The 14060-nt window shown below is 56.1% G+C and overlaps 5 protein-coding genes across 5 annotated transcripts, besides 1 other annotated feature; 2 read left to right on the top strand and 3 right to left on the bottom strand.

Moving 5' to 3' along the window:
* Positions 1-251: 251 nt before the first annotated feature.
* VTJ04DRAFT_10706 (uncharacterized protein) lies at positions 252-2762 on the top strand (the record flags this gene model as incomplete). The annotated part of the gene is made up of 4 exons (XM_069358474.1): positions 252-599; positions 649-2386; positions 2445-2571; positions 2666-2762. 4 exons carry the CDS (start codon positions 252-254, stop codon positions 2760-2762), a joined length of 2310 nt encoding a protein of 769 aa, XP_069214034.1.
* Positions 2763-3134: 372 nt separating this feature from the next.
* Positions 3135-3740: a sequence feature (Protein overlapping with rRNA (VTJ04DRAFT_10705, KAL2115042.1) was converted to a misc_feature.).
* Positions 3741-4502: 762 nt separating this feature from the next.
* VTJ04DRAFT_10704 (uncharacterized protein) lies at positions 4503-6443 on the bottom strand (the record flags this gene model as incomplete). Its single annotated transcript, XM_069358473.1, has 2 exons — positions 4503-6229; positions 6293-6443. The coding sequence occupies 2 exons, from the start codon at positions 6441-6443 to the stop codon at positions 4503-4505; spliced, it is 1878 nt and encodes a 625-aa protein (XP_069214033.1).
* A 422-nt stretch (positions 6444-6865) lies between these two features.
* On the bottom strand, positions 6866-7324 carry VTJ04DRAFT_10703 (uncharacterized protein; the record flags this gene model as incomplete). The annotated part of the gene is made up of 3 exons (XM_069358472.1): positions 6866-6980; positions 7037-7216; positions 7275-7324. 3 exons carry the CDS (start codon positions 7322-7324, stop codon positions 6866-6868), a joined length of 345 nt encoding a protein of 114 aa, XP_069214032.1.
* Positions 7325-9182: 1858 nt separating this feature from the next.
* On the top strand, positions 9183-12429 carry VTJ04DRAFT_10702 (uncharacterized protein; the record flags this gene model as incomplete). Its single annotated transcript, XM_069358471.1, has 7 exons — positions 9183-9293; positions 9422-9902; positions 9960-10016; positions 10076-10249; positions 10732-11296; positions 11389-11795; positions 11861-12429. The coding sequence occupies 7 exons, from the start codon at positions 9183-9185 to the stop codon at positions 12427-12429; spliced, it is 2364 nt and encodes a 787-aa protein (XP_069214031.1).
* A 917-nt stretch (positions 12430-13346) lies between these two features.
* On the bottom strand, positions 13347-13820 carry VTJ04DRAFT_10701 (uncharacterized protein; the record flags this gene model as incomplete). The annotated part of the gene is made up of 2 exons (XM_069358470.1): positions 13347-13620; positions 13678-13820. The coding sequence occupies 2 exons, from the start codon at positions 13818-13820 to the stop codon at positions 13347-13349; spliced, it is 417 nt and encodes a 138-aa protein (XP_069214030.1).
* Positions 13821-14060: the final 240 nt, after the last annotated feature.

The following is a 14060-nucleotide window of genomic DNA, read 5'->3' as shown; positions in this document are numbered from 1 at the left end:
TTTGTCAGGGATAACTCGGCGATTCACCACCAAACCCGCCACACGGACTTCAGGGGCTCAGTGTCACCATTGTTCCCACATCATCCGTTCAACAATTTGATGCCGTTCGTTCCACACGGTCAACCGCATAGACCTGCAGCATTTCCCGAAGTCTATAACCCTGAGGGGCTTCCGTCCACGAATCCGCGGTGTCCTCTCGTTTGTTGCTTCTCGTCGTATGACTGCCAGAAAGGTGCCTCAGCACATACGTTATGGCCCCTTCGTTATTCAACTTCAAGGAGCTGAGGCGCCGCTCGAAGGCGAGCTTCCGGTCGACGGATGCGTCAAGCGAATCCAGCAATGCCACGACCCTTTCAACCGGGTCCATGACCCCTCCATCCATCGATACGCAATGCGACACAGCTCCGGCATCCAAAGAACCTTCACCAACATCAGCGGCCCCTCCTACACTCCGCCCTCAACCGCCTTCCAATGGAGCCGGTAATCGGCTTAGTGTTGCGAGCGTGGCCAGCTTGGGATCGTCGCCTAGCGCAAAGGCGTCCAACCCGCCATTGTCCATGTTCTCCCCGAGGATAGCCAACGTGACAGATGGCTCGTGGGTATGTGGCTGTGAGTGTCTCTTCAAAGGTTATGACTAACGCGAAGCAGGTTTACCAAAAAGTGTTGCTCGTCCACGGCACCATTGGTGAGCCCTCTCACCTGCCCATTGATGGCACGCTCACCGTGAGCCGGCTCGACGACGCTTTCCCGCCCATCTCATGGCCGGCCTACGACTCTCGCTTCAAGGCCCTGGTGTATCTGCTGCCGGGTGCCAACCGCTTACGGTTCGACTTTTGGAGCCCGAAACTTGCCTCGGGCGGTCCCGGTCCAGTTCACTCATCCTACCTGACGATCCACATGATCCCGCCCACTGGCTCGCCGCCCTTGCAACTCGCTATCCTGCTCGCCAAGGACTCGCCTGGAACCTACGATGCCGTACCAAGACGCATCGAGAGGGAAGGTAATGGGCTGGAGCTGGCGATTCGGAAGTTCCGGATGGCTGCCTACCTTTGGCAGGCCTTTACAGCGGAGCAAATGCATCGGAACAAGCTCGGGCGGCGGACATTCAGGTTTGAGGAAGAATGGATGACAGGGACGGCAAACCTTAGAGATCGAGAGCTCGGCACCCAGCGCTCCGAGGCACGGATTCATATCATCAGGACCAACAAGACGGTAGCCGAGCTCCGCGATCTCCATTTGGCTCAGCAAAACCCGAAGGCCTCGAACCCCGGGGGGTTGTTTGGCATCGCCGCCGACGCAGTACGCGACTACTTTAAACCGCAAAAAAGGCAAAAGCTGTACGTGTCAGTTTTGCTCCTGGATGCGCACTGGGACACTCAGTCCAAGACGCTGGTGGGACATGCCGCCCTAGGCGGAAAGGTTGGGGATCTGAGCCTGGCCATATTCGGTTCGCATTGCCTCCAGAGCTACCCAGCCAGCTTTGAGGAGGTTGTGCCCGCGTTTTCCGACTGCACGCCGACCGACACAAACCATGTCTGCAACGACTGCAATGATGCGGGGAGCTCATGGGAGGCGGCCAACATCGGCATCGGAGCACATCTCCACGAGACAGGCCACCTACTTGGCCTTCCTCATCGCGAAAGCGGCATCATGCTTCGAGATTACGTCCGCCTTCACAGGACATTCCTGACTAGGGAAGCCTATTCCACCAGGACTCGTTCCAAAGGCGGTCCGGTCTTACTGGACGACGAGTGCGGCTGGCATCGTCTCGACTGTCTTCACTTCCGAAATCATCCCTGCTTTCGCCTGCCCTCCGATCCCAACCCGAACCCCGACCCAAGCGTTCAGGGGTGGCCGCTGGATAAGGGTTGTCTCGTCGCGACTGCCGCCTCTGGAATCGCGTACGTCGAGATCCTGGCCGAAAATGACGATGTCTGCCGCGCATGGATCGAGTATCTCCCGCAGAACGGCGGTCCCGTCCAGAGAGCGGTGACGCTGAACGAGCAAGAGTTGCGAAACAAGCTGCCTGAAGCCAAGCGGAAGGGAAGACTGCGCATTTCGGTCAAGTCATTTGCCGGCGGGCATTTGGACATTGATGACTTTGGCAAGGCAGTGTCCAAGGAGGCGTGCGTCAAGATCCCCAGTGCTGTGCCTGGCTTGCCCAAGACGGCGTTCAAGGGGATGAAGTTGGGCCATTCGAAGATGGAGGGATCTCAGCCGTGCGAGTTTATCTTGACGAGCTCGCTCAGGCAGGATCGGGTGTTGTCCAAGATTGTGATTTACCATGGCTTTGCGGTGGACGGGCTCGAGTTTGTTTACGACGACGATTCACGGCAGTTATTCGGGAAAAAGGGCGGGAAGCCGGGAGGAGATGTGTTTGAGCTCGGTAGGTTGGGACCGTATCCAGGGGTTGGGAGTACTATTTGCTGACCTTTGTGTCCCAGATATCCGACGCGGCGAGTACGTAACAGGATTCTTCGTCCGCTCGGGGTTCTGGATCGACGCCATCCAGGTCCTGACCAGCCTGGGCAGGAAATCGCCCCTGTATGGCAATGCCCACGGCGGTGATCCGTACGTTTCGTCCTCCTCCTCCTCCTCCTACGTCGCATCCGATCGGCAGTTCTTGCTCTTGTGTACTCCCGCTAACCTCGTCCTCTCCGTCCAGGCATACTCTGATACCCCCGCGAGGGTACAACATCTGCGGTGTCACAGGCAGCTGCGGCGCCTGGGTCGATGGGTTCTCCGTTATCATTACAAAATGAAGCCGCGCAGGTTTTGGGTTGTTGGAAAATGGTGCGTCGGTATTATAGTTAATGGTCTTGTTACACATTGCCCATGCAACCTTACACGTCAAACCTGGGTAGGGACATGAGTATGTTAGACGGGAAATCGGGTAGGTGCTTGGTTTTTGAACTCGAGTTTTGGGTGCCGTATTGGAGATTTGGTTGGTTGGTTGGTTGGGTGTTATCATTTTGTACGTATTCTGGTAGCATGGTAAAAGTGTACCTAATGGATCATTGACGTTGGATTTCCCAGGCCTGGGCTGAGTGAGTTTGACGAGGAGAGTGGTTGGGACACAACTGATCGTCGGACATTGAGATACGATCAAGGGGTTGTTGTCCTCCAGACTGTCAATGTTTGTAACACTGTTGTTATCCTGCATCGGGTTTCATGAATGCTGTGATAGCAAGACTTCCTCGCATGGGTTTGGTTGGATGGGAGTGTTTCGGGATGGCGCTGACGGAGTGGTTTGTGGAACCGCCCGCGGGGGTATCCGGCATCTGGCCGCCACGGGGCCGTTCCCGGGCAAGAAACGCATCGAGAACGCCGCCAACGCGCTGCTCGCGCGCAGGGGACGCAGGCCGGCGAGTCATAGGTGGTATAAGCGGTGGAAGAAGACGCATGAGGAGGATTTGAGGGAGATTATCACCTCCGTTTCCGCGGGTGGTGCGGTGGAGGGCAGTGGCCCGGAGAGTGCGGAGCGGTTTGAGGATATTAATGACTTTTTGGATAAGGTCTACTTGGTGGATGCTGGCGTCCGGGATGGAGAGGGAGACGCGAATGGCTCGGTCGATGGTCTTGACGAGTTGACGGATGATGTCAGTCAAACAGGAGAGGGAGTTGCGAATGCACCGAACCCTGGCGCAGAGGGCTTTATAACCGGCTCTGACGGCAATTTCGAGCACATACGACCATACCCACCAGAAAGCACGGGATCCCGTCCGCTCTCCCCTAGTTAAGCTGGTGAGGGCCCGAGTAGTAGTTGGGTCGGTGACGACCAGCGAATGCCGGGTGTTGTATGTTTTTGCCGCGTCTTCATTTTTGGAGGGCTATGTGGGTTTTGTTCCACTTGCGCCATTACACTACGTCGTGGGTGAGGGTGATGGGAAGCTGCCCCCTTTTACCAATCGAGCGATTAAACGAGGTTCAAGGAACGGCAGGTTGGTGGTCAATGTGGTCGATTACCACTTACATCCGGAGAGGCTGAATCCCGTTCGTCCTGCTCTTTAGGTGGTGATAGCATGGTTGGTCATCTGCCGCGGTTATTGGGATCCAAGGGATCTCGTGCCATGGAAAACATTGTTGAGACGGGCGGGCGATGGTAGTTTGGACGGCCCAGTCGGGGTTGGAACATCCAACAGCCTCCATATACAACGGAGGGGAGATCAAGAGAGAAAAACACATTTAAAAGAAAAAGAACATTCTTTACATGATTCTGACCCTAGGGGTATGCTAATGCTACATCCATGCCGCAAATCCCAACCCAGATACTAAAGACAAACCGTGCTCATCAACCTCAACCTGACCTGACCCATTCCCAGAGGCCAGCGGGTAGATGTGCTGTACCTACAGGTATATATATCGTCAAGAACACAAAAACAAAAAACGTATCATCGCCGGGAGGCAAGCCACCTGACGCCGGGCAGCTCAAAACAAACGTAAAGTCAGCCCACTCTTTGCCGACAATCCCAAAGCGAGGATTGCTGGTTGGCTCAGGCCTGTCAATAGTACTGATTCAACTCCACCCCGGAGCCAGCACCACCCGGCCCCGGGCCCTGTCCCGATCTCCCAAACTGCTGTGGTGAATACCCAGGATAATACCCCGGATTGGCCGGATTGCTCGGACCTGTGGGCACGTTGAGCGGCAGCCCTCCATTATTCCCACTCCTTTGCTGCGACGATGATGATGGTTGTTCGTCCTCATACATCCCCGCAAACCCGCCCTGGGTATCCTTCCCACCGACATCATCAAGCGATTTGTAGTAGTGGTGATGATGGTGGTGTCCGCCCCTCCCACCGCCGCCGCCGCCGCGCGGTTTGGATATCCCGCCCGCTGGCCCGCCGCGAGAAGATTTGCTGAAGGAGCGGTTCCCACCGCCGCCACCAGCAGAGCCCCCGGGGCCGGCGACACCGTTTCCACTTCCTGTGCGGTACCCACCCCTCCCTGTGCCTGCAGTCCCGCCGCCGCGATTTGGTGAGGCTTGGGTGTGGAAGTGCCGATGCTGTTGCGTCGTCGGGCCGGTCGGTCTGGAGCGGAAGTCGTCCTGGTGAGCGGTATGCTTGCGCTTATGTGGAATGGCGCGGGAGGCGTGCTCGTTCTGATGGGACTCGCCCTCGGGTTCGATGCGCAGGATGATCTTCTCGCCGACGGTCGTTTCGAAACGGAACGCTTTTTCGGGAGGGACAGGCTGCCAGGTCTGGATCTTTTGCGCGTCAAAGTGGCGCGCGCCTTTGCGCAGGGCCAGCACGACCAGCGGGACTGGGTCGCTAGTGTGGATGACGGCGTTGTCGGGGACGGGTTTCAGGCGCGCTGCCCAGAGGTTGCCGTCGTAACAGGCTGTGCCGTCGACTTCCCAGGTCATTTTGCTGCCGAGGCCGCCGATCTTTTCGAGGATGGTTGGGGACGCCGGGCGGGGACATATCATGATGTTGTTAGCATGGAACTTGACCTCGCCTTCGGCAAGGTTTGGCGGGGTCTGCGCGAGCGTGAGGAGGCGCTGCGAGTCGGCGTCCTTGATCATGTAGCCGGTGTAGAAGACGGTCTTTTTGATGGCGAGGCGCTCGTTTCGGACGCCGCGGCGCTTCTTGTGTAGGGAAGCGTTATGGTCGAGGATGAGCTTTTGCACTTCGGCGATTTCGACGACGGGGTCGAGGTAGGTGGCCATGTCGAGGACCTGAATGACCTCGCCCTTGATCGGGCCGCGCGTGTTGGAGCCTCCGACGCTGTTAATTTTCTCGGCATTGTAGTCGCCTAGGAAGTCTCGGAAGCCTTTGACGTGCTTTATCCTGTCTTCGTAGATGCGGATCTCTTCAGAATGGCGGTACGTCTCCATCAAAGCCTTGAGGAAGATCTGCTTGAATTCCATGGTGTTCGCGAAGGTCTCGTTATTTGGGCCGACAGCGGGTTTCAGGCAGATCATGTCGAAGGTGAGGCCTTTGCTGGTGACCATGCGCTTGATGAGATCGCTGAAACCCGACTCGGAGCGGCCGGTGAGGAGAACGCAAAGTGCATCTTTTTGCTTGTTGCTGAGATGTATCAGCTCGACAATCTTTTCATTCCACCAGCCGTCCCATGCGCGCGGTTCCTCCTTGTCGATGCCCTCGCCAGTGGCGGCGAGGATGCGGGAGTCGTGCCACCATCCGCCGTTGACAAAGTAGTCGGGGTTCGAGAGGGTTCCGATCGTCGCGTTGTTCCAGAGCTTGGGATTCGGGAGGGGAGTTTTGAAGACTAGACGGAGAACCAGAGGTCAGTAACGGTAGGAGTCAAGAAAACTAAATGTCTTCTCCTTACGGGTATTATCAAAGTCGTAGACGTGGATGTGCTTGATGGTGTCGACGGGCGGGAGCTGCTTGTCGAGGATGGACCACCGACCCATGGTGGTTATGGTGTGGGCGATGGAGGCGGCGCCATTCTTGTAGGCGGCATACGCCGTGGAACCCATGACTGGACGTGTCAGGTTCTTGATGCGCGGGAGCCAGGCTGATATGACCATCGAGCGGTCATGTCGCGTCGTTGTTGGGTCGTCGTGATGGGATGGAGGTGCAACGAGTCGCTAACAATTTCGAGGTTGACAAGGGTGTGGCGGGAAAAGTGGGCCCGACAAGGGTCAGGTGTCGGGGCCGCGGGGCGCTCTGCGCAAGGAAAAAAAATGGAGGGGAGGACGAGAGAAGTTGTAAGACGGCACATGAGAGAATCAAAGGTGAGGTGAGGTGAAGAACAATGTTCCCTTAAGAAACGGGAACTGCAAGAGAAAGTTCTTGTCGAATTTTTAGAGTCCCGGAAATCTGGTATTTTCCTGTTCCCAAATAAACGCCTTGCCGCCCAACGCCTGTTCTATGAGACAATCCTCATCCCTCCTCAATCTCATGACATCTCGACATCTTGAGTTTTGGTCTTCTGAGGACCGTTGTCAATCCTGTAGCCGATAGCTGCCATAGCCTCCTCGTGTGTGTAGGCGCCCTCGCGGAGCTGCTTGAGTCTGGACAGGGAGTCAGCATCGTCTAGGTGACTTTCTCACCAATCTCGTGAACTCACCTCCTCTTGTGCGGATTGCCCTTGCGATGAATGACGAGACTGCTCTCCGTCTCGAACCACTTGGCGCATTCGATGCAATAGTGCCGGCCGAGCCCGGGCAGATCCTCAGCAGCCTTGGTGTCCTTCCATTGTTGGAGGTGCTTGGGAGACTTCAGGTCGGCTGCGATCTGGTCGAGGTCCCTGGACAAAGGTCAGTTGCCGTTCGTTCGGACATGTCTCGGAGGGGATGTACACTCACCGCAGTCGCCTCCGTGTTTTTGTCTTGGTCCTCTTAGCAAAGATGCCCATGTTGGCTGAGAGGTTCGAGGTGTTGTTGAGGTTGACTCGAGATGGATGTTTTCGGCAAGTGGTGAGACGTGCACTTTGAGTTGTGGGTCCCAGATTTTCTCAGCTTGCCAAGGCCACGCGCCAAGCGGCAGCAGCCGTGACGTTGTGGGGCTTGCACCTGGCCGGACCTTGGCATGTGAAGGCTGCTCCTGCCAGAGCTTATCAGCGACCAACAACCACCATAACTTCCCCAACCTCCAACGCTCTTCAATTCAGCTCCAACTTGCACGCCCACATTCTTCACGCCGATCCGGACCTCCTCCGATTTTCGCTGTCGAGATCCGGCCGGTCACCGACGCCCCGGAGCACACCGGAGCTACGGCGCGTATCGCCCTCGGAACTCCAGCTTCAGCCGAGCGGCAAGGCGCCGAGACGGGGCTCCGGGATCCACTTAAACGGTCTCCAGGCCAGCAGAAATTTCCTCTTCCTTGTGTCCGGCGCTGCAAATTAATGCTCGCTGTCAATGCCGAATGGTCCATGGGTTTGACGAGACATGGTCCGCGAGGTTGGCGGCATTGGCGACATTGGGGATTTCTTCATCGGGCCGTGGTGGTGCCAGCTTGAATGTTGATGTTAGACATTCGCTTGCGTCACACTTTCAGCCCTGCGGCTCGTGTTGCGGGCGGTTGCGGGTGGCAGCACGGAGAACGCTTCCGGCAGGTTGGCCAAACTACAGATCGCCACAAAACAGGGCACAGCACATCCTGGATTTCAGGGCAGACGGCATCCTTGACACGCACACCTCGGCCACCGACAGGCTCCAAATGCCGCGAACCTCGACGTTGAAAACTGCAATCCACAAGGGCAGTGGAGATGAGGGGCGCCAATGAGGGGCAGGCCAATTCTAAGAGCATGGTCTCTCAGCTGTGGCCGTGAGTGGCTAGGTCAGCTTAAAGTTTTTTAGCTTCTCTAGCTCGAAGATGTCAACGGCTTCAAAGCCCAACTCGACTTCGTGCCATTGAGTGGCTTCAGGAGTTCTCGATCCCTAACAAACCCGAATATCACGGCGCTACTTCACCTACCCCTCAACCTTGGCCGAAGAAACAGTGAAATCATGAGGATTCAAGCCATGCTGCCTCGGCTATTCGTGAGATCATGTCCTTCCGTGAGACCCCTGTTAGTGCCCAGAGTACGCCGTAGAAACCTCTTAGACGAGACACAGTCAAGACCACAACATGGCCAGATATGGACCTATCCAAACTATGACTGTACTGTGTATATTCGGGTATGCCTCGAGATTCGACGGACTTGCGGATTTGGGTCTCGTATACCTGTCATGAAAGCAGGGCAGCTCTGCAGCAACCAGGGAGTGCTGCAAAGATGCGGCTTTGATCGGAAGTCCCGCGTTCGAAAGGAAGCGTGTGAAACAGTCTAGCCCTGTTCAGGCCGGGCCAGCGATGTCATGGTCGGGTGCTGCGGCAGCTTGGATGCTCCCCCATCCCGTCCCCCACATGCTGCCAGCCATAATCGACGCAAGCGTGATTGGTTGATGCACCCAGTTCTCCATTCGGGCGAGGTACTTTCTCGGCTATCACGGTGCCAGAAAGCTCGCCGCCGCAGCACGGGTCCCGGACTCTCGCTCTCGTTGCCACTGTGTGGTAAAATCCCGCCTTGGGTTCTTTTTCTCTTGAGATCTCGGATTCTCTCCACCGTTTTTTCTTTCTCTCTTTTCTTCTTCGACTTTCAACAGCCCGCCTTCGTTCGAGTCCTCGTCGTCGTCGTCGTCGCGAGGTCCTCTGGGTGTTTGCGCTGTCCCCCTCTCCACTCAATTGACTCTGTCTAGTCGGCGGCATTGTTGTCCGCAGCGTCCTACACCACCATGCTCGCCTCCCGTCAGCTCCTGGGCGTCGCCCGGAGCCGCGCCCTCGGCTGCGCCGGTCTGGGCCTCCGGCGCATGGCGACCGTGACCGATTCTCCCCTGGACAAGAAGGTGTGTTGGAATTGATGTTGTTTGTGGGCGAGCTGCTGGCGGATTTGCCCCGCGCGGAAGCTGGCGATCGACCCCGCATGAGATAACGGAACAGCTTGGCTGACGGCGAGACACGCACAATGGTGTAGGTCCGGCAAAACAACTGGGAGGAGGGCAACTTCATCAACTACAAGAAGATGTCGGAGAACCTGGCGATTGTGCGGTCGCGGCTCAACCGCCCGCTGACCTTCGCCGAGAAGGTCCTCTACTCGCACCTGGACGACCCCCACAACCAGGACATTGAGCGCGGCGTCTCGTACCTCAAGCTGCGCCCTGACCGCGTCGCCTGCCAGGATGCCACCGCTCAGATGGCCCTGCTGCAGTTCATGAGCGCCGGCATGCCGTCCGTCGCTAACCCCACCACCGTCCACTGCGACCATCTGATCGCTGCCGAGGTGGGTGGTGAGAAGGATCTGGCTGCTGCTTGCGACGTCAACAAGGAGGTCTACGACTTCCTGTCCTCCGTCTGCGCCAAGTACAACATTGGTTTCTGGAAGCCGGGCTCGGGCATTATCCACCAGATCATCCTCGAGAACTATGCTTTCCCTGGCGGTCTCCTGATCGGCACTGGTTCGTGGAGCCCCAGATTGATGGTGATTTGAGGATTTGAGCTGACTCTTGCGACAGACTCGCACACTCCCAATGCCGGTGGTCTCTCGATGGTTGCCATTGGTGTCGGTGGCGGTATGTGGAAGCTCCAGAGCACAGATTGGAAGGGCGCAACATTGCTGACGGGATCATAGCCGACGCCGTCGACGTCATGGCCAACCTCCCCTGGGAGCTGAAGGCCCCCAAGATGATTGGTGTCAAGCTCACTGGCCAGCTGTCCGGCTGGACCGCTCCCAAGGACATCATTCTCAAGGTCGCTGGCATCCTCACTGTCAAGGGTGGCACTGGCGCCATTGTTGAGTACTTCGGTAAGTTCACACTGTGGGATTTGTTTTGCGTTGCAAAACCGGTTTTGTCTGGCATGACGTCAATTGTTTTGATTTTACCCCTTTTTGACATGTTTTCCTTTTCTTGCCCGATTTCCTTTTTTCTTTCTTTCCCAATTGTCATTTTTCTCTGCCATGTAGTTTTCTTTTGTTCCTTCCTTTACTTTCTTTCCCACGCGGCATTTTTCGGACTCGATTGTCGCACCTTCCCGTCTTCCTGGGTTGCCATATTTCCTATTTTGGCATTTTTCCCTTTTTGTCATTTTTCCTTTTTCAGTTTGTTTACTTTCATCCACCCCCCTTCTGCCCATCATTTTTTTTTCTCTTCCAAATGCCCGATTCATGTTTTCCTTGTTCTTTTGAGTTGTCCTCGTGTCACAAATGGCTTTCTGGTTGAACATGTGTCTTGGTTTTGGCTGTTGCCCATGTCGACTTTTTGACCCCTTTTTCTGACATCCGTCCAGGTCCTGGTGTCGACAGCATCTCTGCCACTGGCATGGCCACTGTCTGCAACATGGGTGCTGAGATCGGCGCTACCACCTCGCTGTTCCCCTTCAACGACCGCGTCTACGACTACCTCGTCTCGACCAAGCGCAAGGAGATCGGCGACTTCGCCCGCGCCTATGCCAAGGAGCTCCGCGCCGATGAGGGCGCCGAGTACGACCAGGTGATTGAGATCAACCTGTCGGAGCTCGAGCCCCACATCAACGGCCCGTTCACTCCGGATCTCGCCACCCCGATCTCCAAGTTCTCCGAGGCCGTCAAGGCCAACGGCTGGCCCGAGGAGCTCAAGGTCGGTCTCATCGGTTCTTGCACCAACTCTTCGTACGAGGACATGTCCCGTGCCGCTGCGATTGCCCGTGACGCCCTCAACCACGGCCTCAAGGCCAAGAGCGCCTTCCTTGTCACCCCCGGTTCCGAGCAAGTCCGCGCCACCATTGAGCGCGACGGTCAACTCAAGACGTTTGAGGAGTTCGGCGGCGTTGTTTTGGCCAACGCGTGTGGTCCGTGTATCGGCCAATGGAAACGGTAGGAATTGCGCAATTCCTACGATTTGAAGCTTGTTGTGATTTTTTGCGATTTTTTTTTGGCTGACTTATGATTTTTTTTCTTTTTTCCAGGAGCGATGTTAAGAAGGGCGAGGCCAACTCGATCGTTTCGTCGTACAACCGTAACTTTACCGGCCGTAACGACGGTAACCCTGCCACCCATGCCTTCGTCACTTCCCCCGACCTCGTCGTCGCTTTGACCATCGCCGGCAACCTGCACTTCAACCCCCTCAAGGACAAGCTGAAGGACAAGGACGGCAATGAGTTCCTGCTCACTCCTCCGAGCGGTGATGCCCTTCCCTCGACCGGCTTCGACCCCGGCCGCAACACCTACCAGGCTCCTCCCAAGGACCGTGCCTCGGTCACCGTCCAGGTCTCCCCTACCTCGGACCGTCTCCAGCTGCTCTCGCCCTTCCAGCCTTGGGACGGCAAGGACGCCACCGACCTCCCCATCCTGATCAAGGCTCAGGGCAAGACCAGTAAGTCACCGTTCATGTCGTCTTCATGACCTTCGAAATACTTGACAGCTAACCCCCTCCCCTAGCCACCGACCACATCTCCATGGCCGGCCCGTGGCTCAAGTACCGTGGCCACCTTGACAACATCTCCAACAACATGCTCATCGGCGCCATCAACGCCGCCAACGGCGAGGCCAACAAGGTCAAGAACCAGACCACCGGCGCTTGGGACGCCGTCCCGGCCGTTGCCCGCGACTACAAGGCCAAGGGCATCAAGTGGGTCGTCATTGGCGACTGGAACTACGGCGAGGGCTCGTCCCGCGAGCACGCCGCCCTCGAGCCCCGCCACCTGGGCGGTCTGGCCATCATCACCCGCTCCTTCGCCCGCATCCACGAGACCAACCTCAAGAAGCAGGGTATGCTGCCCCTGACCTTCTCGGACCCGGCCGACTACGACCGCATCCAGCCCGATGACAAGGTCGACATCCTCTGCACCGAGCTCGCCCCTGGCAAGCCCATCACCATGCGCGTCCACCCGGCCGATGGCAGCCCGAGCTACGAGATCAAGCTCAGCCACACCTTCAACGAGGGCCAGATTGAGTGGTTCAAGAACGGCAGCGCGCTCAACACCATGGCCAAGAGTGCCAAGAACTAAGTGGGTTGTTTGTGAGTTTGGGGGGTGAGAATGATGGGAGAAAAAAGGATGAGTTGATGATGTATTCATCGTCGCAGGAGGTGGGTGTGAGTGGTTTCGGTCGGGGACCAACGGAATCGGCGTACATCTGCGCACTGTTTTTCGTTTGTATCTTATAGTCGGGGCGCTTGCATTGCAATGGATTTGTTACCCTACGATGACGGTTTCTGCTAAGTGACTTGACCTGTGTGCATGTGCTCTATCGTAGTGATGCTGGCATGGAGATGAAAGAGAGGATGGGAATGACATATCTTGTCTTCGAACTCAGCCCTGATGGGGATGGAAGAAGCTTGACGAAGCGCAATGACCAAACCTAGGGAGACAAGTCACAAGATACAACAGTCAAGACAGAATTGCAACAACCACAACACAGTAACAAGTCTATTAATTTTCGGTATCTTGGCTCTGTCTCTTACCCCCGGGTGCTGTACTTAGAATCATGTCAACATTTTCTAGGTGTGAACGCGGGGGGACGGGTTGTGTATATGTATATGTGTAAGGTACATGCACATACAACCGGAAGACAAAAAGGAGGACTTGGGCAACGGTTAAACGACGGAGTACGCACCAAAACTGTCAGACCGAAATTCTCTCAGCTAAGTATCGAGCTCAACGACAAGACCTCAAAACTTACATGCTCAAGCACTTGTTGACCCAGCTAGACACCCATACAGCTAGCTTCTTCTCGACTAGCGCAGTATATCTTTTCCTTTTCCTTCCTTAATATTCTTTCTTTTTTTATTTTCATTTCTTGTTTATTTTACTTTCTTTTGTACTATACTTCTATCTTATCTCCTATCTTCTATCCTTTGTTATCCTCTCTTCCATCCTCTCTTTTATCTTCTGTCTCTTCAATGACAGAATAAAGGATTCGGACGCTAAGAGGGGGAGGGGGTGTCTGCCAAGGGTTGTTCGTCGCCGCGGTCTACTCTTTCAAGCGTGCCACCTCCGCTGGCCGTTTGCAAGGGGGAATATCGTGAGGGTACCTCGGCGGTGTACCGAATCCCCGTCGCCATGATGACTGTGAGGATCTTGTCGAGGTCCCCGATCTGGATGCCTTCACCGAAGGCAGCAGACCTCCTAACATTTGATTCCAAGTACGTGACACATTTGTCGCGGGTGTTCTGCAGACCGAGCGCCAGTGCCTGGAAGCTGGAGGACACCCGTGAGGTCTGGTTTGACGCATGTCGGGGATCGGAGAGGAAATACCTTCCGCAGGCGGCACGAAGGTCACTGGAGAAGTCCTTGAGTGTGGCATGGAGCCATAGAGCCTTCTCCAGGGCCAAGTCATCCCCGGCGAGGCCATGAGCGTCGAGGGCATCAAGGGCGGAGGCTTGGATGGTAGCGTCCATGAGGCTGGGCAGCTCGATGATGGTGATTCTTTTGGTCTTGCATTGAGAACCCCGGCAGACAGACGCGAAGCACGACAGGTTCTCCTCCAGCCTGTGCTTTTCGTCTCGGAGGACCGGAGCTCGGCTTCTATCATATAACTTGGGGAACGTCGCGACGGCGGCGGCGATGTGGCGATGACGAAGATGGAACGGCTGGTGAAGGTAAATACATGCTTATTTTTTTCTTTATTCTCTTTCCTT

Source organism: Mycothermus thermophilus (genome assembly GCF_041956435.1).
Source record: "Mycothermus thermophilus strain CBS 625.91 unplaced genomic scaffold VTJ04scaffold_8, whole genome shotgun sequence".
In the NCBI taxonomy this organism is placed as follows: Eukaryota; Fungi; Ascomycota; class Sordariomycetes; order Sordariales; family Chaetomiaceae; genus Mycothermus; species Mycothermus thermophilus.
This window is presented reverse-complemented; position numbering and strand designations above follow the sequence as displayed.